The sequence below is a fragment of the Eschrichtius robustus genome, chromosome 13 (assembly GCF_028021215.1).
Source record: "Eschrichtius robustus isolate mEscRob2 chromosome 13, mEscRob2.pri, whole genome shotgun sequence".
Lineage (NCBI taxonomy): Eukaryota > Metazoa > Chordata > Mammalia > Artiodactyla > Eschrichtiidae > Eschrichtius > Eschrichtius robustus.
The window spans coordinates 3,630,928-3,658,225 of NC_090836.1; the positions used below are offsets into that span (position 1 = coordinate 3,630,928).

General features: G+C 54.3%; 1 protein-coding gene across 6 annotated transcripts in view; it reads left to right on the forward strand.

Annotated features, from left to right (window-relative positions):
• TSPAN9 (tetraspanin 9) overlaps positions 1-27,298 on the forward strand; it is a 272,676-nt gene that overhangs the window by 144,361 nt on the left and 101,017 nt on the right. Inside the window, exon 1 of one of the 6 annotated variants that reach the window (XM_068562157.1) lies at positions 21,234-21,494. The exons of the other annotated variants lie outside the window; for them this stretch is intronic. Within the exon in view, the coding sequence (XP_068418258.1) occupies positions 21,386-21,494 (109 nt within the window). The 5' untranslated portion in view covers positions 21,234-21,385. Of the gene's footprint in view, positions 1-21,233; positions 21,495-27,298 lie in introns of those variants that run through there. 6 annotated transcript variants of the gene reach the window in all.

The window sequence follows — 27,298 nt, forward strand, 5'->3', positions numbered from 1 at the left end:
ATTCTCTTGGAAGGAAGAGCTGGCCCTTCTCCTTCCTTCCTTCCTTTATTTGCTTACTTACTTAGTAATTTTTATCATTAGAGTCACAAATTTTATTTTATAAAATATATATAATAAATGCATGGGTATGTGTTATATAATAGAGGTCACGGATATGTATTCTGTCCTACGGGTTAGAGTTATAATCTGACACCATTGTTGTGTTGCTGAAAGTGCTCCTCTGGAAGCTCTTGCAGGTTGGCTCCTGTGCCCTTTTGAGAGGCCCTCATCTTTTTTTTTTGAGCACTTTCTTACTTTCCGGCACCACAAGGTACTCCAGACTCATGTTATATTTTTCCTGTCTCAGCCCTGGAATCAGTCACTTGTCTCAGGAGCTCTGGATCCCTTGCTGGAGAATGGTGCTTAGAGACCAAGATCTAGGCACTGAGTGTGTTTGTTGCTAGTGGAGTATCACTGCTTCTGAGTCCTTAGAGAGAGCATAGCTGGGGAATCTATGTCCATACATAGCTAGGTTTATTTGCGTCTGATTTTAAAAATCATGAGTTTGTATGGATTTTCATTTGCTTTTAACTTGGCAGTTTGGGGGCTGGAAGGAACCTGGGAAATCACATCCAAATTCTCCCCTCGAGGACAGAGTCTTTGAGAGGGTTGGCATTCCCGCTGAGATGACCTGCCTAGTCAGAGGTGGATTTGGGGTTAGAACTCAAGACTCTAAGTGATGTCTCCAGGTAATGTCTCCCCACTGCGACAAGCATCTCTGTTGATTAGCATCTCCCCCCAGATGCGTGTCTACCCTAACCTGTGAACGTGACCTTGTTCGGAGATAGGGTCTTTGCACGTGTAATCGTGTTAAGATGAGGTCATGTTGGATTAGGGTGAGCCCCAATCTGATGATGATATCCTTATAAGAAGGATAAGGAAGAAGGCTAAGAAGCGGGAAATTTGGATGTAGAAATATAGGGAGAGCACCATGTGACAACGGGATAGGAGTGAGGCTGCTGCACGCTCAGGAACTGAGGGTTGCCCGCAGCCGCCCGGAACCATGAAGGGGCGCGGAAGGATGTTCCCCAGAGCCCTCAGAGGGATCACAGCCCTGCTCATGCCTTGACTCAGACTTCCAGCCTCCAGGACGTGAGTCGACACACATCTGTCGTTTGAAGCCACCAGTTCGTGGTGCTTGGTTGTGCCAGCCTCGGACACTCATGCAGTGGCATTTCTAGTGGGTGTTGCTTTCCAGCCTCTGCTGAGATGTGGATGGCTCCTTGCTTGGTCCTCCTCTCCCACCCCTGGGTGGCCCCTGTCACCCAGGTAAAAAGCGGAGGTTTCATTAGCACGTCAGCCACAGTCAGGGCCCCCTCCTCGGTGAAGTTTGTGTTTTGGCTAAATTAAGACCCAAAGCGTTTGGATTTTGAACAATATCTGGTGATGGTACTTGTCCTTTCCCCCTGTTCCCCAGAGCGTCTGTGTTACAAGGAGAATCTGACTGTCAAATTGTGTTTCTTAGCGTTTAATTTGACCTAAAGTCTGTCCTGTCTTCCTTTGCTTCCTCGTGTAGCTCCGGGTCACCTCCCGGAAAATGTTCCTTCTTGTTTCCTCACGTCAAGTTCATCCCGAAGGCTCCTTAGCTCCCCCCCACCCCAACGTGGGCGCAGTGCAGGGCAGTGGCCCTGGGCTGCGGGGGCGGATGGCGTGTGTGTTCACGGCGCGGACAGCAAGGACCTGCAGGACGGACCCCGCTCGCGCTGGGCTCAGCAGCCCCTGTCTCTTGCTTGAGGTCACACCCATCTTTTAGTCCTGCCGTGTCTCCCCTAGCCGTGCCCTTGCCCTGGGGCCTTCACCTGGCAGTGTCTCATTTGGGAACTTACCTTTTTATGTGAACTTGTTTTGACTCACTGACTTGATTGAGAGCGAACGCAGCCGGAAGGTGCCCGGCTCGGGTTTGTTTTGGATTTTCTCCTTCTTTACATCCGGGGGTGGGGGAACCCCCATCTCAACACATCTTGCTGAGGTTGGGGCTGAAGATTCCCCACTGCTTATGGGGAAACTGAGTCCCGGGAAAAGAGAAGCACGCCCACCACCCCGCAGCCCCAGGGCACGTGTATAGTGAGGTTAGGAAGTGTAGGGACCAGGTGTCTTTAGCTTCCCATCCGTCCTCTCTGCCAAGATCATCCTGTCCTGCTCTTTCCTCATTTTTGTGTCCAGATGGCTGGGGGGAGGCATGGCTGGCACCAGCCAAAGTGATGTATGACCACATGGGGCTCAGAGCAGAGAGGGCTCGGACATTAGGGGTGTCAGGCTGGGCAATCGGAAATTAAAGGCCTGGTGCTACGGCCAGCAACACCTCCCCATGGTGCAATGTTCTGAAGTCACCTGCGGTAGGTTTCATCCACACTGGCACAGGGGAAGGAAGGCCTCTTGGCAGGCTGTAGAGACAGATGGGCCGCAGGCATCGGGCCTGGCCCCGCGGGCGAGCTGCAGGCCCTCGGGGCTTGGCGTGAGCTTCTGTTATCAAGCTCCTGCTGGCACTGGCACGAGGAACTTTCTCTACTTAGAAGCTGTGCCCCCGGGCAGGACAGTTCCCCTGCTGGGTCTCAGTCTCCTCATCCGTAACGTGGGGACAGTGGACCAGATGATCTTTGAGGTCTCTGCGCCCGGAGAGTGGTGACGGGGTTGGGGCTGATGCAGAGGGGCAGACACAGCCCAGGATAGAGGAGGACAGCTCCTCCCCACCCGAAGTCTCAGCCCTCAGAGCTGAGCTGGCCCGGCAGTCAGGAGGACTTCTTGGAGGAAGTGGCCTCTGAAAAGGCAGAAAAGAGGACTTTTCTCTCTCTGTAGTCCCTGGACATTCTGTTTATCATTCCATCCACCCATCTGTCTTCCCTACAGGTACTTATTGAGCACCTACTGTGTGCCAGGCTCTGTGCTAGTGCTGGGAATACAGCTGTGAACAAGGTGAGGCCATTGCTTTCAGGACCTGAGGTCTAACCGAGGAAGATAGTCATTAGGCAAACAGTCACAGAAATAGTGACACTGGGAATAATTTCAGATGCCTCTACGTGCCCTGCCTCTCTTCCTGACTTTACTTTTCTGTTCCCGCCACTGTCTCCTCCTTCCCTTTCCTTGTCCTGCTCTATGGCTTTCTTCATCTCTCCAAAGCCAAGACCTTCCAGAGATTCTGGGCTCTCTCAGGCCAGAAACTCAAGAGACCCTAGGTCTTGACCTTCATGCTTATGTGTTTGGGGACTTCCCTGGGGGAGGAGAGTGGGGGGACCCCCTCCTCCTGCATCTGTTGTCATGGACCCCATAACCTCTGAAGGGTAATAGCTCATAGGCTTTGGAGTCAGACATTCTGGGTTTGTGTTCGGACTGTGACCCTTACAAACTCGCGTGAGTTGCTTACCTTCTCTGAGCCTGAGCTTCCTCATCTGGAAAATGGGTTTACCGACGATTACCTTGCAGCAGTTTTGGGGGATCAAATGGGAAAATGCAAGTGAAAGTACCTCGGTGGTACCTTGGATATAGTAGGTGCTTGATTAAAACTAGCTTTTGCCCCTTCCTTCTCCTCCGTTTGGGTTTGCAGCCAGATATTTTTGAGTCTGGGATGGAAGCAGAGGAGCCCCGGCCCTCTGCAGGCCATTCTTCAGCTGAAGCTGGGCCGCAGGACGAGGGCAGGAGGGTGCCTCTGCCCTGGGACAAGGTGCAGATCTTGAGCTAGGAAGGCCAGGAGTCCGCCAGGGCCTGGAGAGAATGACAGGCGTCCCGTGCATCTCCCAGATGAAGCGTCGGTAACAGCTGCCTGCTGCTGGGTGCCGGGGCCAGGGAGACCCTTGCCGAGTTGGTGGGTCTGCTGCAGCCCCATCCTGGTGGTGTCTCCACCGAAGCAGTGGGAAGCGGCCCCTTCCCCTCTAGGCTTGACCTCCCTCTCGCTCCCTGTTTCCTTCAGATTCAGTCTGAGCCACCTGGGGCCTGTTCTGCCCGGGAGGGGAGAACATCTTCTAGACCAGTGCTTTGCCCAGGGCATACTCACCGGTTACACGTGGCTGTTGAGCATTTGAAATGTGGCTGGTGCACCTGAGGAACTGAATTTTTACCTTTATTTAGTTTTAAGTAGTTGAAATGTAAATTCAAGTGGCCACATGTTGCTTGTGGCCGCCATATTGGACGGGACGGTTCTACACCAACAGTTTCCACTTGCAATGTTGCCACCCCCTGGGGGTCACCTTTGGTGTGTGAGATGTGCTGTGAGTGGGTGATGTGCTCTTGGTAAGAAGTTCCTGAGCTGTGTGGGTGGTTTACATATGTGTGGGGGGCACAGCTTGGCAGATGAAGGGTGGCCCTTGGGAGTCTGATGTGGACACGTGTGGAGATTGAGTTGTAGGGTCTGAAGGGGGGCTTGGAGGGGAAACATCTCAAAGGCCCCATTTATCTGGGAGACACAGCAGGGCTAGGGAAGGTATTCTGAGCAGCCGTTCTCTTTAGAGGAAAGGGATGAAGGAGATACATCCCAGGGTTATTGGGCAAAGGGCTGAGTGGGTTTCATAGGAGCTGGAGGAGACCCATAGACCATCAGGTCTAGCTTGCTCCTCTCGCCCACGTGGAAAGTGAGGCCCGGCATATATCAGGTGCCTGTCATGGACCACGATATGGTTCCTCTCCATCTACTACCCTATAGACTAGATAGTATCATCCTCATTTTGCAGACAAGGCGACCAGAAATCAAAGTCACGAAGGTTTTTGGTGGAACTGAGATGGACCCCAAGTCTGTCAAGAGTCACATGCTTCGTTTATGACAGACCCCCCCGTTCACTGATCGTCAGACCAGCCCTCCACGCCCTGGGTCATTGTGTCGCCCTCCCACGTGCTGGACCCAGGCGTCTTCCTGCGGCACGGTGGCCTGTGGGGTAGCCAGTGGAGGTGGGGCCTCATGTCCCACGCGGGTGGGACGTGCGGTAGGTTTATAGGGAGCACGGCTGGGGCAGCGTGGGCCGCCTGACCCAGGGCCCCGGGTGTGTGACCCCACCGCTGAGCAGCTCTGCTCCTGGGGGACCTGGGGACAGCTACCCACCTGGATGGTGGGGGAGGGTTCACGGTGGGAGGGGGCCGAAGGCCCTCGTTCTGCTCCTGGAGGAGGCCCGTCTCTCTCCTCTCTCTCCAGCTTCGGCTGGACTCTGCCCAGGCGGGGGGAGGGCCCTCCCTCTGTCCAGCTGTTGTTCCCCCCTTCCCCCCTGCACTGCTGCAGCTGCGTCAGCTCCATCAATCTCATCCAGGGCTGGGAGGAAGGAGGGGGCTGGGGGAAGAGGGGGCCTCTCGGGCGTGTCCGGCCAAGGCGACTCTGGCCCCTGCCTCTGAGCGGTGTCTCCAGCTGCTGAGGGAGGGAGGGAGGGGGCTGGGAGGGTATCTCTCCCCCCACCACTCCACTCCTGGGTATACTGTGGGCTGTGGGTGGCTCAGCTTTCATCCCTCCAGCAGGGCCGCTCTTTAATTGAAAAGAATAGGAAAAGTTAATTCTTGCTTCACCCCCACGGGGACTCGAGCCTTCCTAACTCTCCTGCTGTACTCAGCACTTCTTACTTTACTGTCATTTTCATGAATGAATCAGTGAATGACCCCCATCACCTCCAGGACGGGGAGATGGGCGCAGGCCTGAGATGAAGGGGGCAGGTCTCCTTCCTTCTGGCCTGACGGTTTGACATGGGTGGGACTCTGTGTTTGGGGGGTGTGAGCCGTCAAGAAACAAGTGTGCTTTGTCCTCCAAGTGTGGGCAGGAGGAGGAGAGGTGTCATTCCTGACATCAGCATCTCCTGCAGCCAAACGTGTGCCTGGCCTTGGTCTCTCTTTTTTATGAAATTTAGCTGAGTCCCTACTACCCTAATATAGGTCTAATACCCTGCCTTCTTCAGGAGCTAAAGGCAGCGGTGAAACGCAGAATTAGTACTCTTTCTTGGGCAGACCTCAGTTTGCCAGCCTACGGAATGGGGAGAAGAATTGCCACCCTGTTTCATTCCAACAGGTAACAGCATCTTGGCATAAAACGTTGATTTGAGCTCTTTGGTAAAAAGGCTCTAGGAGAGAGTCACTTATTTTGTTTTGATTTCTTAGCTTCATCCGGTCCCAGCACAGGACCGAACGGGTGTTAGCCAAGTAATATACGTCAGTGATTCCAGACCTGGCCTTGAGTTAGGGACATCTGGGGACCTTTTGAATAATTCAGACTCCTGGGCCCCCAGCCCAGAGCTTCTGAGTCTGACATTCCGTCAGTGGGGCAGGAATCTGTATTTTGACAAGCTTTCCAGATGATCTCAATGCAAAGTGAGGTTTGGGAAGGTCCAACTCTTCCGCCTTTGGGGAGAAGTCTGGTGAACAGATATTCCCAGGGCTTCCTTCCGAAGTGGGCCTGACTTTCAGGACACTTCTTCATGCGTCCATTCACAGAGCCATCCACTCGGCCCACTGACACTGCCCCAGTGTCTGCGGTGTGCCAGAGGCGGCTCTGGGCAGAGGGATGCAGGCAGAATCAGATGGAGCTCCCTTAGTCTGGTTGGGTTCTTGGCCAGAGTTAGGGGCTTACCCACCCTTCCTGCACCTATTGAACAGGAAGGGACCTCGGTCACCCCTGTTCTGAGGCCCCCAGAGACCAAGGGGTTTGACTGAGGCCGCCCAGTGAGCTGGCTTACATGCTGGTTGTTGAAGGTGGCGTCTGGAGTGGGCCAGGTTTCCTTCAGGAGAAACTGCATCGTGCAGCCCCAGGCGGACTGTGGTCTATCTGGACCCTGGAGATGCATGCAGACGAGACGTCGGGCTTGGTTCCAGCCACGCGCCGAGGGCCCATCTGCAGGACTGCCAGGTTCTTGCCTGTAGTATGAGAATGACGTACCCACCGACTGCAGGTTCTTAGACCTAGAGGGACTGTGTGCTTGGTCCACGCCAGGGGCTCAGGAGAGGCTGGTGTTTCTTCTCCACCGTTTTATTTGGTCTCTTGAGTGAGGACAGCGTGTTTTTTTGGCCTCAGTTTTCTGAGCCCTCCTTCCAGCGGAGGGTGGCCTGGAGCAAATTCCCACTGCAGGGCGGGGTTCAGGGTGCCCAGTCCAGGCACTGCAGGGGAGCACCTGCCACCCCTTCCTCGCCCTGGGCCTGGCCCTGCCCAGGGGAGTCCAGCCCCCGGCCTGGGCCTTTGAACCCAATACTCCCCGCACAGCCCCGTGCAAATCGCTGGAGCGCTTGTTGCCTCGTTTCTCAGGAAGGCTCCTCCATCCAAGCCTTTGTCCTTCCGCTCACATTAAACTCTGTCAACATTTTTTCCCAATGAAGTTCTTCCTGCCCGTGCAGAGTCTCAGTCTCCAGTCGGCTTCTCTGGCCAGGGACACAGTTGGATTGCAATTGCTAGCATTTCCTGGAGCTCAGGTCCCCGAGGAGCTATAAACGTCCAGGAGTGTTTCTGGCCCCTCTCGGTGTGGCCCGCGCTTCCCTCCGGGACGCCCTCAGCTGGCGTTGCCTACGTCCCTGGTCTCTGCTGCCAGTTGGAGTTTCTGAAACGGATTTGCTGATTACAGGCGCTGGGGGCCCCCTCTGTACGTCATGGGCACAGAGCCAAGGAGGGTGGACTTGGGTAACGGCTGGGCTGCATTCCTCCCATTCTTTTCTCACAGGAAAAAGTGCCTGGAAATAACCCCGTGGGGGATTGCTTACAGAAGGGGCCGGCCGCCTGCCACCAGCCTCGCGTTTGGTGCTCCGGGCCTCTCCAGTTCATCCTCACCACCTCCCCTCCGGGCAGATGCCACCAGCTGGGCAGGCACCGGGGTTGCCAGTGCCCCTCCGTGGGCTCAATGACCTGACCAGCTGGCTGCCCTTTTCCCACCCTCGCTTGTCGGGACTGTGGCCCATCCTTGGGGACTTGCCCTGCCAACCCCAGGTGCTGGACAGAATAGTAGGGCGTCAGTGAGGGAAATCTCCCTCCACCCTTCCCTCCTCCCCTCCCTCCTCCCTTCCTTCCTTCTTTCCTTTCCTTTTTTTTTTTTTCTTTTTTTTAATTTAAATGAAGCCAGTCTCAGGAATTGAGAAGTAAAAGCCCGACAATCGAGTTTCAGTGAATTTCCCTGCACATGGGGCACCCTGCTGGATGTGGGGTGTGATTTGGGGCCAGGCTCAACGGAGGAGGCTTTTTTCTTCTCCAGCTCTCAGTCCCACGGGGAATTCAGAGCAGGAAATCTCTCCCTGGGGAGTCTGATCATTTGGACCTTGCACGTAAGGAAGTGTCTCTGTTTTCCGAGGCCCCAGCTCTCTGTCACAGTTAACAAACAATGAAGCAGCTGCCACTTCAGCCCGCAGCACCCGCCCCCTGGGCCACTGCGGGGTCAGCTCTTCTGGTGTCCACACGGCTGGGCCCTCAGCCCTGCCCTCGCCTGGCGGCTCCCCAGGGGGTCTGGCCTGATGCCATGTTAGCCCCACCTTCTAGAAGGTGCTTGGGTGTCTCCCGTCCTCTGACAAGCAGCCCCCTCCCTAGACCTGGTTCCTGAGTCTCCAGAGAGGGACACGATGAAATGTGTACTGGAAAGAAAAGAGCGACTGACGGACAGGTCGCTGGCGTGGCCACGTCCTGCCTGGAGGCCCCAGGGCTTCTCCTTTCCTCATGTGGCATCAGAGACAGGCCCTGAAGCCACTGACCAGATGACAGAGCAGCAGAGGGCCAGCCATACAAAGGGCGGGCCCCGAGGTGTCTGCTGGGCCAGGAGAGCTGAACTCCCCTTTACAGTGTGTAGGGGGCGTCGGGGGGAGCCTCCTTTGAAGCCCCCAACTATGCGCACCCGGACCTGGTACCTGACCCCCCACCGAGGGACTCGCGGGCAAAGGCGCCGTGCCTGCCTGACCTCATCGCCGTCTGGTTGAGTTGCATGCACTTAATCTGGGGACAGGACTGGGCTGGGTATTAAAAAAAATACTTACAGAAATAATGCTGTGCAGGAAGAAAGAGTACGAATCAAAGGAATAGCGAAAAAAAGGGCCTCACAGACCTGCCACCACGACAAATCAACTTTCCATTTTCCACGATGCCTTCAGTCTGTACTTCCTTGCAAACATAATTTTTACGTGGTTATAGTCATAATGCAGGTAGACTTTTGCATTCTATTTGCTTTAATATTCTCCCACAAGCTACATAATCATCACAATTAGACTTTTAAATGGCTACATAGTAGTCATTGAGATTTTATCAATTTTCCCATTGTTGGACATTTAGTTTGTTCGGGTTTTAACAGATCTAAATAATAATGCATTAATACTACTTCTAAATAAAACTGCACTAATAGGTATATTAATATTATATGTGTGTCTATGTGTGTGTGTGTCTGTGTGTGTCCTTCCTTCCTTTCTCTCTGCCTTTCTCTCCTTCTTTCCTTCTCCCTTTCTTTCTCCCCCTTTTGTATTATTTTCTCAGGACGAGTCGCGCAGCCCGGCACTCTTTCCTAGAGTAATGGGAGAGCTCGTTCTGGGTTGTGAAGTGCCAACCCGAAGTCAGGTGGCCGAGGGCAGCCACAGGACTCAGATCTTTGTCTAAGTGTGGCCTTGGGCAGTGAGTTAGGAGGCAGAGTCCCTGTTTTTTTTTTTTAATTTTTTATTTATTTATTTTTTAAACAGTCACAACAACAAATGCTTTTTTAAAAAAAAATAATTAATTAATTTATTTATTTTTGGCTGTGTTGGGTCTTCGTTTCTGTGCGAGGGCTTTCTCTAGTTGCGGCGAGCGGGGGCCACTCTTCATCGCGGTGCGCGGGCATCTCACTATCGCGGCCTCTCTTGTTGCGGAGCACACGCTCCAGACGCACAGGCTCAGTAGTTGTGGCTCACGGGCCAAGTTGCTCCGCGGCATGTGGGGTCTTCCCAGACCAGGGCTCGAACCCGTGTCCCCTGCATCGGCAGGCAGATTCTCAACCACTGCGCCACCAGGGAAGCCCAGAGTCCCTGTTTTTAAAGGCTTGTTGTTGGAGCCACTGACCAGGGTGCATAGGTTCCCACTGTGTATGTTTAACTCTTTGAGTGATCTGTAAGGGCACTCCCCCGCCTGACCCCATTCACAGCAAGAGAAGTAGATCCAGGGCTCACCCTCAGGGAGCTCATGGTCTGAAGCGAGCACAGTGCACCTTCGATTACGTCAACCGAACTGGACGCAGCGCTGCAGACTCAGGTGCGTGAGACAGGCCACGCCCCGTTTGAGGATGCACCTGCTGTTCATGGCCTGCCGACTGCTGCCCCACCAGGAATAGCCTGGTATCGCTAGAGCCTCCATTCTCCAAGGGAAGCTTGAACCCCTGATTTGGGGGTAAAATCTCCTGAGTTTTATCTGTTGGCAACTAATTTAAAATATTTAAAACATGCAGACGGAACGAAATGTATCTGCGGTTAGGGTGCTGGTTTGTGGCCCCTGCTTTCTGTGTTGTGTCTGGGCCATTTGTTACACTGGGCACCTTGCAGGGGTACCAGGAGCATAAAGCTATAAGATGACCACAAGTCATGGGGAGGGCAGCGACTTGCACACAGAACACAACACAGGAAGCATCTTGTGGTCGGTGACACGCGTGAGACGGAGACACGCCGTTCTGAAAGTGCCCGGCGGGGACGACAGTCCTGTCCTGAGCGGGTAGGCGGTCGTCCCGAGGAGGCCGCTCCTGGGGTTAGGACTAACCGAGCTGTCTTGAAGGACGTATTCTCTGTACACTGTCTGATGTGTGATGAGACGGGGATGTCTGTCTGTCTGTCTGTCTCGAGCAAGAGACCACATCTTCACTTCCAGGCCCCTGGTCGGCCGCAGAGTGGGCACTGGAGATCGGACCAGGTGGATTCTGGGTGACCCCCCCGCCCCTGCATTTCCCAGCTGGGCAGGGAGGACTTGTCAGCGGGCGTTCTCTGCAGGCAGATTGCTGGCCCCAGCCCCGCTGAGAGCCGCAGGGACCACAGAGGGGGTTCTGCGTGAGGTGCTTTGAACTCCTCGGGAAGGAGAAGGGCTTGAAGACGTCGCATCGTCCCTGCTTTCCCCAGATGACAGCCCTGACGTACGAGCCTAGTGATACTTAAGAAATACGACTTGCTGGGGAAATAAACACCCTGTGTTACTTATCATTTATTGAAAAAACAAAGCTCCCCTCAGCTGGGAGGTTTCAGCTCACTGACAGTGTCAGGTCCAGTTTTCCCGTATGAATAACAGGTCGGTGTCCTTCCCGCTGTGTCGGGAGCTCTCGATGTGTCTGGGTGCGCCTCTGTCAGGGGTGACCGCCAGGAGGACGAGAGCCGGGCTGTGGGGTTGGCGGCTGGGCCCACAGCCTGCTGTGGAGCCAGCGCTGGGCACTGTGCCGGGACTCTGCACCCTCTCACGTGATGCCCTCCAGGACGGGCTCGGGGACAGCGGTCAGGAGCGGGTGCTGATAGAGACGCCCACCGTCTCCGGAGAGGACACACTCCCGGCGTTTGGAATCGGGGTGAGACGGGCTTTGCTCCTAAGAGTCCAGTGGAATCCAGGGACCAAGAGCATCACGAGGACGTGACCGTGGGGCAGCAGTGGAGCAAGGGCTGGACCAGCTGGGAGAACTTTCTGGAGGAGGAGAGCCCCAGTGGAGGGGGGGTGTAGCTGATTGAGGGCCACCACATTCTGAGCTGGAGTAACTGCAGTACAGTCGCCCCTTGGTATCCAAGGAGGGGATGGGTTCCAGGACCCCCAGAGATACCAAAATCTGCAGATGCTCGAGTCCCTTATATAAAATGGCGTAGTATTTGCATATAACCTATGCACATCTTCCCGTATACTTTTTTTCCCCCACATACTTTAAATCATCTCTAGATTACTTATAATGCTGGATACAATGTAAATGTTATGTAAATCATTGCCAGCATACGGCAAATTCAAGTTTTGCTTTTTGGAACTTTCTGGAATTCTTTCTTGAATATTTTTGGTCCGCAGTTGATTGAATCCTGCAGATACTGAAGGCCGATGGTATTGATAAAGGCTATACCCTGCAGTATTGCTGTGAGTTCTCCCCATTGAGCCTCACAGCAAGCAGGTGTGGGAGGGGAGAGCAGGGTTATTTCCACTCAATTCACATTAGTGTGGTATAGTTTAAGAATGTGGGTTTTGAAGCTAGTCGAATAGTTTTCTGACCTTGATTAACCTATTTAACCTCTGGACCCCAGTTTCTCCATCTGTAAAATGAGGAGACTAATACTTCCCTCACAGGGTGTTTTGTAGAGGCTAAACACCTAAACTAGTCCCTGGCACAGAGTAGACTCTGAATGACTAATAGTAGTTGCAGATGTCATCGGTGTAGACCAAGAAGTGGAGTCCTGGAGAGGTCTTGTCTTCTCAAGGTTACAGAGCTGGTGAGGGAGCAGCCAGGACTTGAACCAAGGTCTTTCGACCTCTTACGCCGTGTCCTCCGGTTCTCTGAGTCCCCGGCCCTTCCTTCCCCATCCCTGATGAGATGGAGGCTTGGTAGACGTCGGCAGGCAGGCCCCGCGCCGTCCAGGCTGCCTTGATGCCTGAATTGTAAGTTACGGGCTGTGTCCCTGCTTAGCTCTGATTATAGGGTGCTGACAGAGCAGCGCACCCAGATGAAAACGATGAACAGAAACGTACCGGGGCTTTTGTTCACCAAGCAACTCCATTGTATCTCTCTCCCCTTCCCCTCCCCTCCCTTTACCTCCTAAAAAAATAAAAGAAATGGAAAAGATGAAGGGCTGTCAGCACCGGATCACAACACAGGCTCCAGGAGTTGGCGGCTTTTCAGTGCCTGCAGAGAGTCCCCTCAACTTCTTGCTTTCCTGAGTTTAATTAAGATAAATCTGAGAGCGCCCCTAGAAGCAGGAGCGTCCCAGTTCTGGCTCCCCTTGGGTCTTTCCTTCGGCTCTCTTCGTCCCCTCCTCCCCCATCCTGTGACTGCCTCATGCAAGGGCGAGTGAGGCGGCCCCCAGCTGTCCGCTGGCCGTGGGTCCCCTTCCCCTAGCCCGGCTCAGGTGATGTCCCACCCCTGCCCCAGAACCTTCTGCAGCTCTGTCACCAGCTCAGGCCTGTGCTTCTGAGCATAGTGTGCAGGGCTGTCCGGAAGCTGACCTCAGCATACCTTTGCTGGGTGTCCCCGCTGCTCCTGGTACAAAGCACACGCTTCCACTGCTCTGGCCAGTTCGCTGTTTCCTGAGCAGGTCTGGAAATTACCTGCCTTTGGTCACGCAGTTCCTTTGGCTTGGAAAGCCCTCAGCCCCGTGGAATCAGGGCCATGTTTCAAGGATTAGCTGAAGTGCCAACTCTTCTGGAAACGACATCTTTCTCAGGAACATGCCCCGATTTCGCCTGGCACACAACAGACATGGAATGAATGTCGAACTCACTCATGGACTCCGCGGGTCTCTTCCAGGGCCTCTTTGGAGCTTTGCTGTCTGTCCCCTTTTCCCACAAGCCATGGAGCGTGTTTACTCCTTAACTGCACATGATCTAACTTCTTGGGCGTTTTTCTTTTCAAGTTTAAAGTTTTCGTACTTTCCCCATCGTTGTTCTATTTACTAGTCCCGGAGGCTAGGACGGCAGGAGGGTTTGGTGGAAGGAGCCCTAGACTTGGAGCAGGAGCCGTGTGTTCTGCTGCCCGCTCGGCCTCTGACCAGCTGGAGTTCAGGGCAAGTAGCTCCCCTTCTCTGGGACCCAGTTCCCCATTTGTAAAACGAGGGGTTGGATTAGCCGGTCTCTAGGCTTTGTGGTGGGATTTTTAAAGATACTTGTATTGAGATACAATTCATGTACCGTAAAATTCTCCCGTTGTTACGGACTGCGCTGTGGCCCTTCCAAGTTCATGTGTCAAAGTCCTAACCTCTTGGACCTCAAAACGTGACCGTATTTGGAAATAGGATCTTTAAAGAGGTAACTAAGGTTAAGGAGGTCATGAGGGTGGGCCCTAAGCCAGTACAGCTGGCATCCTTTGAAAGGCGATCGGGACACAGACACACACAGAGGAAGGACCATGTGAAGACAGGGAGAAGATGGCCATATACAAGCCAAGGAGAGGGGCCTCAGAATGAAACCGAACGTGCCACCACCTTGGTCTTGGATTTCTAGGCTCCAGAATCAGAAGAAAATAAACTTCTGTTGTTTAAGCCACCCAGCCTGTAGTACTTGGTTATTGCTACAGGAACAAAGTAATCCAACCGTTTCATGTACAGCTCAGTGGTTCAGTATGTTCACAGTTGTTTAACCATCACCACTATCTATTTTTGAGCATTTTATCACCCCCTAAAGAGCCCCCATACCCATCAGTGGTCACTCCTCATTTCTCCCCAGCCCTTACTCCACCTCCAGCCCTGGGTGACCACTAATCGATGTTCTATCTCTATGGACTTGTCTATTCTGGACATTTCTTATAAGTGGGGTCTTTTGTGACTGGCTTCTTTTGCTTAGCATGATGGTTCAGGGTTCATCCATGTTGTAGCGTGTACCAGTACTCCATTCCTTTTTATTGCTCAACAAAATTTCATTGTATGGGTATGCCACATTTTGTTTATCCATTCATCACTTGATGGATATTTGGGTCATTCCATTTTTTTGGCTATTATGAATAATGCCACAGTGAACATTCGTGTGCAAGCTCCTCTGTGGACATGTTATCATTTCTCGTGGTTATATACCTTGGAGAGGAATTGCTGGGTCATATGGTAACTCTAGGTCTAACTTTTTTGCAGAACCACCATACTGTTACCCACAGTGGCTGCACCATTTTACATTCCCACCAGCAGTGCATAGAGGATTCTAGTTTCTCCACACCATTGTCAACACTTGTTATTGTCTTTTTGTAGCCATCCTAGTGGGTGTGAAATGGTATCTCATTGTGGTTTTGGTTTGCATTTCGCTGATGACTAATAATGTTGAGCATCTGTTCATGTACTTATTTGCCATTTGTATAGAAATATCTGTTAATATACTCTGTCTATTTTTAAAATGAGTTGTCTGTTAATTACTGAGTTGTAGGAGTCCTTTATATATATCCCCTTATCAGATATATGATCTGCAAATATTTTCTCATATTCTAAGGGTTGTCTTTTCATTTTCTTGGTGGTATCATCTGCAGCATAAAAGTTTTTAACTTTGATGAAGCCCAAGTTATCTAATTTTCCTTGTGTTACTTTTGCTTTTGGTGTCATATCTAAGAAACCATTGGCTAACCCAAGGTTTACTCTTATGTTTTCTTCTAAGAGTTTTATGGTTTTAGCTCTTACATGTATAGCCATGATGCCTTTTGAGTTAGCTTTTGTATATGGTGTGAGGTAGGGGTCCAGCTTCATTTTGTGTGTGTGTGGGTTTGTGGATGTCCAGCACAGTTTGTTGAAATGGATGGGATCTTAAGGTTCATTTGGAGCAGCCTGCCATCTGAGGAGTGTGGAGCCCGGCCCAGGGAAAATGCTCTGGGCACCAGCACCTACATGCAGCCTCCAGCCCCTGCTGGACAATCTTTTTTTTCTTTTGGCTCTGCTGTGTGGCATGCAGGATCCTAGTTCCCCGACCAGGGATTGAACCTGCGCCCCCTGCATTGGAAGCACAGAGTCTTAACCACTGGACCGCCGGGGAAGTCCTGGACAGTCTTTTGTGTTGAGATTTTATCATTCTATGTGTGTTTAACTTGCTCTTAACAACTTCTGGAATAGTGTTGTGTGCAGCTGGGTGCTAAATCATTGATTCTGTGATGGTGGAGGCTGGGGGCTGCCATCATAGCAAGGTTATCCTTGCCTCACGAGACCCACTGGAACCAACAGCAGGGAAGTCATCAGCTTGCTTCTACCAGAGTCCAGGTGATGGAACCCTGGCAGGCCCGTCCTCAAGCTGGGGAGGAGATGACAGTGACAGCTGAGACCAGAGGTGATGGATGTTTGGGGAAAAAAAGAAAGAGGGCATTTTCAGCTCTTTGGCTCCTTTAATCCAACTCTGCATTCAGGCCAGGCAAGGACCATTTTCTTCCCCCTCAACACTTTTTTCAGCAGCGCTAATAGGTCCCCCGGGTGGATTAAAGGGGAGTTAGTGAGACAAGTTATGGTTATACCAGACTCTAGGCTATGTGTCCCCCTTTTCTCCCCAGGCCTCCTGGGCCAAGGCTCAAAGCTCCATCTCCCCCACCACGAGAGCTGGGCCAGGGCAGCCTGCTGGTTGGAGGGCAGTGGGGCCCTCAGAGGGCTCAGGGCTTCTCCTTCCTCCCACTGTTTACAGACTGGGATGGGGAGGCGAATCTCTCCAGCAGACCCCCAACTCTCTTTCCCAGGCTCTTCCCATCCTCTTCCATGGTCCCTGCTGGGGTCACGCAGACCCCTTCCGGGCTCGTTTGTCCTGCTCACCTCTGCGTCTGCAGCACGGCGAGCTGCCTGGTGCTACAGGCAGTTGTTGGATGAGCAGATGGGTGAACGCATGCTTTTCCACCTGGATCGCAAGCTATCCTCTCCCTCCTTCCCCATCGCCCTTTGGCGTCTCTGTTCAGGGTCCGGCTTAAAGATCTTGTCCATAAAGCCCTGCCACCCCGTCTTGCCCCCTTGTTGAATATGATGATCACTTCCGAGCCTTCCCTTCTTTATGCTTCTACCTCTGTTTTGCCACTTGCCACGCTCTGTCCTGTGGTAAAATATCTGCGTGTACGTCTTCACCCCAGAAGTGGAACACAGGGCGTGGCGTGGGGGCCGTGCTTTCTCGTTCTGTATTTTCCCGCGTGTCCGCTCACTCCCTCTCCGCCACACCCAGCGCGGGGTTTTGCGGACTTCGCCACTCAACAGTCTGCTCAAGTCACAGTGCCTGGGCCTCGGGTTACTGGGGCTGGGCCTTGCCCCCCAGGCTCCTGTCCCGCCTGCAGATTCATGCTGCCCCGAGGATTTTCCCTGGCCTCACATCCTGGAGGAGGAATTATTTGCGGGAGACAGATGGCGGCACGCGTGCGTCGCGCTGCCGTTGTGTGTAATTTACATATCTCTGTGTGGAGACCATCAGGCGGCCGCATTACTGAGGTATTATACTTGACTCCTGGCAGGAAGAATTGGTGCAGATAACACATCAGTGGTAATCCTTGCTCTGCCCTGGAGGATACAGAAAACCTCTGGAGTGAGCTGCTGCCTTGGATGTTAGGAACTCACCTGCTGCTGCAGGCCTCCTCCCTCCCGTCGATGGGGCTGCCCTCTCTGTTCTCTCCTCTTTGTGGGAACCCCGCCTCCCCCCACAGTCCTGACCTGGAAGGTGGGGTGAGTGGGGCAAGAGGCCGCAGCAGGGATGGAGAAGCCCCTTGGGGCGCTGAGCTGAGGAGGGCCTTAGGGACACCGGGCTGGATGGGCGCCTTGTCCCTAAGAGAGAAAAGGGAGGGAGGGAGCAATCTGACCATCGGTGCTGACGGGCTTTCTGTTTCCTAAGGAACGTCCTTTCACGTGGAGTTCCAGGTTTGAGTCTCACAACAATCCTGGGAGCTGTTTTTAGCTCTGTTTTCAGGCCCAGGTCTGCAGAGAGAAGGGGTAGTGGCAGGGTCAGGCGGGCTCCCATGCCTGGGATGTAGGTTGGGTAGGAAGCCACACTTTTCCTTGTACACAGTGGGTGTTTCATGCACGTTTGTCCCATAAACAAATAGCGGGCACTCAGTAATGAAGAGTCGATTTGACACACAAGCAGAGTTTTCTGGATTTGGAACACAGCGATGCCTCAGGTCCCTGAAACGCTAGGATTCCGTGGTTCCCTTGCTTGGGGAGGGGGGCCTCGTCACCACGTGGCCTGGGCGTGGAGGGGTCGGATTAACCTCCGGGGTCAGCAGGCTTGCAGAGCTCAGGAAATGCCTCTCTGTGATCCGAATTTGGTCCAGAGACAGGTGGTGGAGCCCAGAGGAGGGGGAGTTCGCCGGTCGCTCCAGGGCCGGGGGAAGGGAGGCCCAGCCCAGCTGCCCTTCCTTCTGATGGACTGAAGGTCTTCAGGCCGGGTCCTCAGTGCGGTTAGATCTTGGCAGAGGAGCTGAACCCCGTGAGTTAAGTACTTGGCCCCCATCCCGTGGTTCAGCCTCGGCTGGTGGGGAAGGAGAGCAGACCGTGGTGCGTTGGCTGGGGGTCCAGGTCCACCCGCCCTCTGGTCAGGGGACTTCCTCCAGGTGCAGTTCCCTGGGCAGACCTGCCCTTCTGAGTCGCATCGTGGCCCCAGGAAGTGACTTCCTTTGAGCTGTCTTCCCCCTGCTCCCTTGGGTGCTGAGGGAGCCCAGAAACATTCCAAGTGCATCAGTTCCTGTGTCTGCGAAGCAGGGCGAGGGGCGCAGAGCGGGTGTCCCCATCGTACAGAGGGAGACACCGAGGCCCTGGGGGGAGGGACCTGCAATGCTGTGGTTGTGCAGGCGGCGGCGGTTGGGGGGAGCCTCGGGCGGAAGCTCTCGAGGCTGCGGGCCTTCGTGGATCTGTTCGTGTGCTTGCGAGGCGCCCGGGAGATTAGCCGCCGTGCAGAGGTTTTATTTATGAGGACGCCTCGAATCCCCGTCCTGCTGCCTGCGTGAATCTGTGACCATCGCTGGTGCTGTCCAGCTCCCAGGGGCGTCTTAAGTCTCCCAAGTAATCCGTGTTTGAAGGCAGCCTGATGCAGAGGGCAGTCCTCAAGGAGGGGATCAGCTCGGGGCTCAGACCGGGCTCGGCTTCTCCCAGGTGTGGGAGGGTCTCACGCCAGGAAGCGAAGGGCCGGGCTTGGGAGTCAGGGATGTCTGCACCTGTGTTACCCTCAGGAAGCTCTGATTTGGTCACTTGTCATACAGCAGATGTAGTCATTTGGCATTCATGCCTCCTCTCGATTAAAATGGTTGAAGTAAGGATCTCACATGAGCAAGACATAGAATTTTAATATTCAAGTAGTATTAAGTCTAATGTACATTGCCATTTTTTTCATTAACTTCAATTTAGTAGACATTTACATTTTAATTTGTAATATGCTTAGTTCTTGAAAGCAGTCACTCTGTCGTCTTTAAACAAATGTTGCATATTTTTTACTTTTCATTAATTTGAGAATGATTTCTTATTACTGATTAATGAGTTTTTTTTTTTACTAAGAATAGGATCAAAGCATCGTACTGTCTAGAGCTGGAGGGTTCCTTAGAGATCATCTCACAGCCTTCATTTTGGAGATGATAAAACACTAGGTTATTACATGTGCTCGCACGCGATCAGCGATTCCTTTTACATGAGCAGCTTTGTCCTTCCAATATGAAAGGGCTGCAGGGCTGCATAAGTGGAGAGAAATGGGAAAATTCCTAACTTCTTATTGAAGTATAACTTACATACACAAAGAGGTAGCATTCAGAGGACCTTTATAAAGTGACCACAGCCCAAATCAAGAAACCGAACATTACTAGCCCTCCCGAGCCCCCTCCTGACCCTCCAGCCACTACCCTGCTCAGTGTAACCGCTTTCCTGACATCTGATAGCACAGAATAGTTTTGAACTTGACATCGCTGGGATCGTACAGTATGTACTCTTTTGTGTCTGACTCCTTTTCCTCAACATTTTCCCTCCGGATTTTGGTTATTTTTAAGTTGTACTTCTATGCATCTTCTTTTCATCGAAACCCATTTCTATTGGTTTATAGCAAAGATCGGAATTGCTGGGACGTGGAATGTGGGTAAATTCCAATTCTGTAGACGTGACCACTTTTCCAAAGTGGTTGTTTCAACCTTTGCTCCCAGGAGCGGTGTGTGAGGGTTCTGGATGCCCCGTGTTTGTGCCAGCATGTGGTGTTTTCTGTTGTTTTTGTTTTAGCCTTCTGGTGGGTGTGTAGTGGTATCTCATTGCGGCTTTTATTTGATTTCTCTGATGACCAGTGACATTGAGCCCTAGAAATGGGATTTTGAGCACAAACTGGGGTTTTTAGCTCTTCCGTCATCAAGGAAGTTACTCTCTGCCAGCCAAGGAGAGAGACGTATTTGAGGGATGATAAGTAAGAGAGAAGACATATTTGAGGGATGATAAGTAAACATAGAGCTCTAAGCTTAGAATAGAAACGGCTGCAAGTGCCTTGAGGCTAGGGCTGTGGCTTGTGTCCTTTTGCACCTGCCTCCCCTTTGGTGGTGAGGATAATGCTCGGTGAAGACAGGGGACGGCATGGACTCAAGGTTCAGCTGGGGAGGCATGATGGGGCGGGCTGGGGGGATGTGGGTTACGGAGCCCAGGATGGGCTGGATTCAAGGTGTGTTCAGGCCTCTCAGATGCGGCTCTTGCTCTGCCAGCTGCTGGCTAGGCGCTGTGAGCACGGCCTCCCGTGGTCCCTCTGCAAGCTTGGGATGGCAGGAGCTGGGAGCTGTGGGGGACAGATGTGGACCTTCACCTGGAATGCAGGGGCCAAGGCGGTGGGTCTCCTCCAGGGTCCTTGGCTGGCACAGGGGCTGGGAGTACCTTACGCTGGACCTGCAGAGTCCCTGTCTGGGGCAGTGTGCTTGCTGGGCCCATCCTCTGGCTCCTTTGGGAGCTCTAGCCTGATTCTGCAGGGTCAGGTTGTGGGCAGATGCCCTGGGAGGGAGTAAAGTCGGCACCGGCTGCAGGTCTTTGTTGATGAAGGCGCAGCCCGGGGTGATTCCCCATGTAGGGCCCTGGGCAGCCCCCAGGCTACAGGGGAAGAGCAGCCCCGGGGCAGCCATCTGTCAGAATTAATGCACCAAAACTTACTGTAGAAGCTGAGACGGCACACACCTTTTAGCTCAGCTCCCTGCGAGGGGCCCTGCAACTGTCCTCGGCCAAATCCACTTCCTCTCTTCTTTATCATCAGAAAAATCTCATCTCTCTCTGCTACACCAACTCCTTCCACATGCTTCAAACCTTCTGGTTGATAAGGCCTTCGTGAACTTGCCTCTCTGGCCCCTCTTCTTTATGCCTCCTTCACTTCGAAACCAAGAGCGGGGGCAGCACGTGTGCGTCCCCAGTGCATGCGCCCCAGGTGCTCTGGGGGCGCCAAGTGCTCAGGGGCGCTGGGTGGGCAAACCCCCGCCCCCCGCCCCCCCCCCGAAGCTGCCCAGCATGTAGCATGAAGAGCAGGGTGCGTGGACACTAGTAACGCGTGCGGGACCGGGTGTGAGAGTAACGAGGACTGAAGGGGGGGTCCCGGCAGAGGCGCGTACTCACTTCCTGCCTCTTCCCCACCCCCGCCCATCCCCCTGCCTCCCGGTCTCTTTCCGTCTGGGAAGCATTATTACTCACTCATGACGCGTGCATCCCGTCTCTCTACGGACAGATGTCTCCAGAGAGGTTGGAGGGATCGGGGAAGAACAGGGTGTGGGTGGGGAGGATTTGGTGAATCTCAGCTCCCCTCCCAGGCCCCCCGTCCCTCGGGAAGCCAAGGCAACCTCCCCCCACCGCCCCCGCCCCCGCCATCAGCAAAGCACCCGAGGAGCAAATGACTGGATGGGAGGTGGTGCGTGGCTCCCCGCCCGCCCCCTCTCTGGCTGGCACCGGACTGGCGTGCGGATGTATGAGCTCAGGTTTGGACCTGACTCAGGAGGAAGGTAGGAGAAATTCAAGGGGGTGATCTCATGTGGCATTAAATGGAGCCGGGAACACGAGGGGTGGGTACCTGTGTCTTCCGTCATTCCCTCCTCGCCCCAGACCCCCTGACAGTACTCTCCACGGAGGCTAGTCGGCGGACCCTGGCTGCCCTGTCACCCACTCATGGGTCTCCTGCCCGTTGGAGCATCGGACGGGGCGCAGGCCCTTCACCCGCGCTGCCTTCTCTCTGTGAAGCACTCTGCCCTCCCCGTAGGGAGCGGAAGGCGCTCCCTCTGTTCCGGCGGTTTGGGATGGGCTGTCGGGAAGGCTTACTGGCCCTGGGGCTCTCTGAGGACATGGTGGAGGCACGGGCAGGACTCAGCTCCAGGGCGTCGGGGCAGAGAGAGGGAGTGCGTAGGGTCTGGCCGAAAGACCTCTGGCCTCGAAATGAGCAGCTCTGATTTCTAGATCTGGTTCAGATATTAGTTAGTTTGGTGTCCTTGGAAAGGTCCCCTGGCCCCTACATTTTAGTTTCTGCACACATCAAATGATGATATGCATGCCTGCCCTCCTACCACCCAGGGTCGTGAGAAGGACCCTGTGTGTTAGCCACGTGACAGCCTGGGAGAAGTGCAGTGCAGAAGTCCTGTGACATCGCCGTTGGTAACAAGTGCTGTTGTCGTTAACACTCAGGCCGTAGGTATCTAGGTATCGGTGGGGGTCGTGAGCAGTTGCACCTGGAAGGGTTGTGGATCCTCAGGCCGAGGTCACGCAGTTCAGAGCTGGGTGTTTGTGAGGTCCTCCCAAGTCCCCGAACTCATTGGAGGGGCTGGAGCACGGCGGTGAGCCTGGAGACCTTGACAGAGGGGCAGCTTTGAACAATATTTGGAGGAGGGAAGAAGACTGTGTCAAGCACCAGGGTGGCAGAAGTAATGGTCCTGGAAGATGCCACCTGGGGGTGGAGGAGGTGAAGAAGGCAGGGAGCCCGGGCTCTGGTTCCCCGAGTCAGACTGAGCCATCCCCTTGGACCTGCGTGGGGGGCCCTTCTGCCCTCCTTTTGGGAAGCTGTGTAGCAGTGGGAGGGCTCTGATTTAGGAGAGTGTCTTGGGGGGGGGCGAGGCGTCCCGAATCCCCCGTCTGTCATTTTCTGGCTGCTGTGACCTTGAGCGTGTCCCTTACCTGTCTACGTTCCACTTCCTTCATCTGGGAATCATAATACCTGTCTTACAGGGTCGCTGTGAGGATTGAATGAAGCCATAGAACAGCCTGGAAATAGAAGGTGCTCAGTAAATGTCACTTAAATCTGAATTTCTCTCCCATCCATCTCGTTTATGGCATTTGCTGGGAATATTCCAGAGCCTTTTGACACATGCACATCGGTCCAGGCCAGGGCTCAGTATTTTCCTTCCTTTCTGTGGAGACAGACTTTGCAGTTGTGCCAGTGTCATACCAATAACCTATATTCTTGTGTCAGACCTGCCTGTCTGTGTCCAGTTTGCCTCCAGATATCAGGGACCGTGGATTTTGCGTGTAATGTATGTTCGTAGGAAAGAAATCAGAATTCAAAAGCAACTTTATGAGAAAACTTCTAGAAGCAGAGATCTTTCCCTTGTCATCAAAATCACATACCTGGAAACAAAATCTAGTTCGTGGATCTGGGCGGCATAGAGAAGGGCTCACCCAGGCGGCCTCTGCTGCCGGCGGGGGTGGCCTCGGCCCCGTCACTTGGCTCTGCCAGCCTCAGGGTAGCTCACCTGCAGAATGAGACGGGTGCAGAGACCAGGCCTCTCCAGTGAGCCAAGCAGCAATGCTGGGGATTCTGACATGGACCCCAGGGTAGAGCAGAAAGACCAGCATGGCCACGGCCCCTGCTGGGAGGGCTGCAGGGGAGGCTTCCTGGGCCACCAGCACGTCACTACCTACCTGTCGGGCGAGGACTCTCAGATTGTCCTCTGTGAAGTGTCTCCTGTTTCTAAAGTTCTCCGGCTCGTAAAGTTGTGGGTTCGCCTCTCTGCTTAGGTGACTGATAGACATCTTAATGTGTTGACAGCCCCCTTGGCTTCCCTACCCTATTTCCTCCTTACAGCGCCAGGATCCAGCTTTCCTTACTCCCTCCACTGCTACGGCCCTGATCTGAGCCAACGTCCATCATCTCTTGCTTGGATTTTGATAAAACTTCCCAAGGTGTCTCCCTACCACTGCCCTTGCTCAGAGGTACCACGGAGACCTTCCCTGATCATTATTTAAAATAGCTGCCCACTCCGCACCCCGTATATTCATGGTCTCTCCCCCATCCCTCTTTATTTTCTACTTAGCTTATCAGACCATGTATTTTTTTAGTTCTTTCTTAACTGTCTTTCTTTGTCACCTGCTTGCCCTCAAATCAGAATATAAACCATACGAGGGCAGGGATTTTTTGGTCTTTTTTTCCTTCTGGTTTTGTGCAGTGCCGTAAACCTAGTAACTAGATTACATCACTAATCTGTGATCTTTAGAAACTGCTGTCAGCTTGGAAATTACTGTCCACCCTCTTGTCATGTTTTCCTTGCTGCCAGCGCCAACCCCCGAGGGTCCCTTGCCCCGGACATTCTGGCCACCCTGCTGTCCTGTCCGCTCCCCCTGGCAGATGCCTGTCTTTCCTGAATGGTTAGTTATCCGGCCCTGTGTTCTGTATGGGTAGATGTGGTGGGTAAGATGACTGAGGACCTGGTCTTATACCCCAGCCCCTTTGCCCAACACAGCCCTAGTGTGTAATAGAAGATGCTCGATAAGTTCGGTTTTCATTCCTTTACTGGCAAATGTTTTAATGAATTGCTGTTGACAGATGATTAAAACTCAACCCTGGAAATGATCTGGGCTTTTAGAAGGTGTGCCTTACGGGCTGGACAAGGGACAGTGGCAGAGGGTGGTGTGCACTGGTTGGTGGGACGTGGAGGGGCGTGGATGGTGCAGCGCTTGGAGCGGTGGCCGAGGGACGGGGCTCCTGTGTCTGCTTCGAGAATGGCCACAGTCCCCAGAGGGTCAGGAGTGCACCTGTTGCTTCAAACTCCCATGGAGAGTGAAAGCTGCTCCTTGAGATTTTAAAATACGCTTCCCGGTCCTGACGGTGTCAAGTGGCTAGTCTTCAGGTCCGTCCTGGGTGTGATAGCTCAGGCCAAGCTGGATAATAAATGAAAGTGGGACAGAGCCTCAGGATAAATACTGCTACAGCACATCTTGGCCGGCACAAATCACAGGGAAAATACCTCCAGGCTGCTTTTCATTTCTCCTCTTCCTCCCTGGCCCTCTGGCAGCAGCCGGCAAAGCAGGACCCATCCATCACAGCTCCCCCATCCCCACCTGCTCTCAGTGCACTGCTGTGGAGGGAGGGATGCGGACTGGCCCTGGGATGCAGGTGCCGCAGCTCTGCCTTCCTGCCCAGCTCTGCGGGTGGCCCTGGGGAGGCAGCAGCACAGATGGGACCACGGCCGTTCTCTGTTCAAAGCCGTGCACCACCGCTTAGCCCTGCAGGCCCGCTTATCTCTAAAACGAGGGGGTTAATAATTGGTGGTTTTTAGTCTGGAGCGAGCATCTGAGTCACCTGGGAATTTAAAAGCAGCTCATGAGTCCCGCCCGAGCGCACAGTCAGCATCGCAGGGGGTTAGTCTTAGGTGTTTCCTCTTACCTTCCTGGGCCCCTGCTGGGGTGCTCCTGGTGCCCGCTCCTGGTCAGGAGCCATCGACGGGACACATGAAGAGTGAGATGGGTGATGGGTTAGCTGGTGGGATGGGCCGCTTTGTGTGACCCTCTCTGGCACTAGATCCATCAGCACTGTCACTTAGCCTGGATTTCATCATCTTGGGAGTCGCGCTTGCCTTGTAATCAGCGTCTGCCTGCAGGTATTGATTGAGGCCATGGGGAGCACAGAGCTGCCGTAGGCGTGTAGGCACCAGAGGTGACTAACCAAAGGCAGGGGAATCCACTCAATGAAGAGAGTAGCCTCCTGCAGGGCGGCCCTGCCCACCCCGCCTCCCCTGCTAGACGTCTGGGAGTCTGTCTCGGTTTTTCTCCCGACCCCTGCCTCCACATTCTGTGGTCTCCTTCCTCACTCTGTCTCTCCATCCCCCTGTCCCAGTGCAGATGCTCAGGGTCTCCTGCCTGAACCTTAGAGTAGCTTCCTATCCAGGCCCCCTCAAGCCGTCTTCGCCGAGCTCCGGAGCGGCCGTGCCTGCGGGCCTGGGTGCCTGTGCCTGCTGCCGGGGGGATGTGCACCGTGCCTGGGTGGAGTCACTGCAGGGGTCGCTGGTCATCCTGGGGGCAGACCCAGGCTCTGTGTGGCCTTCCGGGCCCTGAGTGGGGCTGCAGCCCTGCCCTCGAGGCTCTCACAGGCTGCACGCACCTGCCCTCCTGCTCTTGTCCCGACGGGATCCCGTCACGTTTGTCCAGCCTCTGGGTCTCGCCTGTGCCGTCAGCTCCCCCTGGGGCAGGGATGCCCTTCCTCCCCCTCTGCTAGGCCGGCAGGTGTGACTCACCGCTGGGTCGGCCCGGGTGCCCCTGGTGGAGAGGCCTGACCATGGAGTCAAGAGCCTTGGGGTTTGTGTTGCTTCTGTTACTGCCTTGCTGGATGACTCTGGATTCATTCATTCTTCCCTCTGGAAGCTCGTTTTTTATTCCGGTGTAAAGAGGGCACACACCTGAGTGATTTCTAGGTCGCCTTCCAGTTCTAACCTCCCTGGTTTTGTGTTAGAGACGCAGAGCGTGTGTCCTGCGTGCCTGGACAAGGGCCTTCCCCAGGTGCCTGGTGACGGACCCAGCGCACAGTGCTGTTTGGCCGTGTTGTTAACCTGAGCGGGACCTCAGGAGCCTCCAGATTTGGGGGTGCACACGCTGCCGGGCCTCAAGCGTCCCCCTGCCCGGCCCCTCATCTTTCCTTCCTTATTTGCTGAGCAGGCGGCCAGGAGTGCTCACAAGGCCCTGCTCGCAGCTTTGTGCCCCGTGTGATGTGCGGTGCGGGACCAGCCTCTGACTTCTCGAGGGCTCTGTGGGTGCCCCTGCCGAGTGGAGGGTGTCCTCCATGATGTGCTGGTCCTGAGGGACTTAGGAGCCAGGCGCTGGGACCCGGGGAGCAGGACAGTCCTCAGCCTGAAGCCGGAGTGGGCGGGAGATGCCCCGAGGGCGGCGTGGGAGGCGTCGGAGCTCCTCCTCGGCCTCGAGCATGAAGGCGTCGGGTGTCCAGGCCCCTGGAGGTGTCGGGGGGCCGGAGAGACGGACAAGGAACCAGGAGGCCGCCCCTTGAGCTGCAGCATGGCCGCCCCGGGGAACGTGTGTGATGGGGTGCAGGGAGTTCAGCAGCCTGGACCCAGGAAGCCAGGCTCCCGTGCTCATGTCCCCTTGGGCTCTGTCTCCAGCGCTCAGAGAACTTACTCTGGAAGGCCTGGCCTACCTGGCAGTGGTCATGGAGGCCCCAGGGAAGGGCAGCGCCTTCCAGCTGGTGAGGGGCTCGGGGTCGGGGGAGCCTCTCTCGGGCTGGAACCCGCCGGGCGTTCCCGGCGTCTTGTTCTTAGGCCTCAGTTTCTCCTTCGGCCCAGGTTGCCCCACCCTGTGGCCGGTGTGGGACCGGCATTGCCCCGCTCCCGGGAGTCGCTTTATAAATAGAAAGATACTTAACACCGAGCCTGGAATCAGGCAGGGAGGGTGGCTCCAGGCAGCAGTGTTTTAAAAATGAGCATTGATTTCTGGGACTCTGCACACTGCATCTTAACCAGACCCACGCTGACGCCCAGCACTCTGCTTGGCCCCATGCCTGCTCCTTGCCTGCTTGGAACACCCGCTGCCTAGCCCAGCC